Consider the following 2,199-nt stretch of genomic DNA (forward strand, 5'->3'; position numbering starts at 1 on the left):
ATCAACATATAGAAGAATGAAAATAGATCCATATCTATCACCATGCACAAAACTCAAGTCCAAATGGATCAAAGACCTCAACATAAAGCCAGCCAACCTTATAGAAGAGAAAGTGGTAACTACACTTGAACACATTGGCATAGGAGACCACTTCCTATATAGAACCCCAGCAGCACAGACACAGATAAACAATTAATAAATGGGACCTCCTGAAACTGAAAAGCTGTAAAGCAAAGGACATGGTCAACAAGACAAAACGACAGTCTACAGAATGGGAAAAGATCTTCACTAACCCCACATCAGACAGAGGTCCCATCTCCAAAATACACAAAGAACTCAAGAAATTAGTCATCAAAAGAACAAATAATCCAATTTAAAAAAATGGAATACAGACCTAAACAGAGAACTCTCAACAGAGGAATCTAAAATGACTGAAAGACACTTAAGGAATATTCATCATCCTTAGTCATCAGAGAAATGCAAATCAAAACAACTCTGAGATTCCATCTTACACCTGTAAGAATGACCAAGATCAAAAACACTGATGACAACTTATGCTGGAGAGGTTGTGGGGAAAAGGAACACTTCTGCATTGCTGGTTGGAATGCAAGCTGGTACAACCCCTTTGGATGTCAGTGTGGAGATTTCTCAGAAAATTGGGAAACAACCTTCCTCAAGACCCAGCAATACCACTTTTGGGTATATATCCAAAGGATACTCAATCGTGCTACAAGGACATGTGCTCAACTATGTTCATAGCAGCGTTGTTTGTCATAGCCAGAACCTAGAAACAACTTAAATACCCCTCGACCAAAGACATTTGGTCTGTCTCAAGAAATTTATTGTTTTCTTTTAATGCAGCATATTTGCTATTTCTTTCTTTACATTTAAAACATTTATTTATTATGTATATAGTGTTCTGCCTATATGTGTGCCTGCATGCCAAAGGAGGGTACCAGATCTCACTACAGATGGTTGTGAGCCACCAAGATGTTGCTGCGATTTGAACGCAAGACCTAGAAGAGCACATAGTGCTCTTGACTGCTGAGTCATCTCTACAGCCCCCAATTTTTATATTTTCTGTTCAAGCTTTATATTTGACTATTATGATTCAGTATCACTAGAGACTAATTTACTTATGTCTGTTTTCAGTCTTTTCCTGTAGCCAAGTTCTAAATAAGGTTTACTCATGACAGGTGCTTAAACTTTTAATGCATAGTCTTCCTTCTTTTCTTTTTTGTCTGCTGATTCCACTAGGTCCTTTTACAGTGTTTCCTCAGACTCTGTTTTCTTATTGTGCTGTCTAATGTGCTCATTTACAGTCTGAGTTACGTTTTCACATGGAGTACACAGTGAGAGCTGTCAGCTGCGTGCGCTGGCTGCTGAGCTAGTGTAGAAAGTGCTGTGGCTCTCTTCCCACTGTGTGTCAGACAGCAGGACTAGGCACAGTCTGCTCTTAGTGATGGTTAGCCTTTGTGCAGAGTTAAACTTCCCGTTATTTTATGCCTTTTATGTCTTCGTTCATCTTTTTTTCAGAGTATTACAATGTGGTAATCACCAGTTTCTAAATTTATTTGCATAGGGAAATGAATAAGCGTCTAACAGAAGAACAAGCCAGAAAAACATTTGAAAGAGCCATGAAATTGGAACAGGAGTTCACTGAACATTTCACAGGTTGGAACCATGTGTGACAGTGCCCTTTTGAGAAAATCTTGCTGTATCCACATCTACTAGTAGTAACTAGTCCTGTCATTTTTAAAGTGAACTCTAAGATCTGTGGGTTTGTCCTGTGGGAAACTCAAAAGTTCGCCTTGCTGGTAATGGGGAAGCTTAAAATGTAGTGTAGTGTTCCTATGATTTTGTGCACAGCAGTAATTCACAGTTGACCAGAGGAAAGCAGATTTCATTTCACTGCTTTTTGAATCCTCTACCTTCTCTCTTACCCTTTGTAAATTTTGATCATTCTCCCCAGGCTTACTGAAATAGAGTTTCCAGATTCAGGGGTATTCAGGGTATAAAGTGTAATATTACATACTTTGTGAATTGATTACTATAATCATGGTAGTACATATGTCACCATAGTTCCTGGTGTATGGGTGTGTGCATGATTGTGTGTGTGTGGTGTGTGTATGGGTGTGTGTATGATTGTGTGTGTGTGGTGTGTGTATGGGTGTGTGTATGATTGTGTGTGTGTGGTGT

At 39.1% G+C, this 2,199-nt stretch overlaps 1 protein-coding gene across 21 annotated transcripts in view; it reads left to right on the forward strand.

The window, feature by feature from the left end:
* The window catches only part of Dlg1 (discs large MAGUK scaffold protein 1), a 188,950-nt gene that overhangs the window by 181,804 nt on the left and 4,947 nt on the right, over positions 1 to 2,199 (forward strand). For all 21 annotated transcript variants that reach the window (XM_026785432.1, XM_026785435.1, XM_013351406.2 and 18 more), the window contains one exon: positions 1,583 to 1,674. In XM_026785432.1, coding sequence (XP_026641233.1) covers positions 1,583 to 1,674 — 92 coding nt within the window. The remainder of the gene's footprint in view (positions 1 to 1,582; positions 1,675 to 2,199) is intronic.

The sequence above is a fragment of the Microtus ochrogaster genome, chromosome 2 (assembly GCF_000317375.1).
Source record: "Microtus ochrogaster isolate Prairie Vole_2 chromosome 2, MicOch1.0, whole genome shotgun sequence".
Lineage (NCBI taxonomy): Eukaryota > Metazoa > Chordata > Mammalia > Rodentia > Cricetidae > Microtus > Microtus ochrogaster.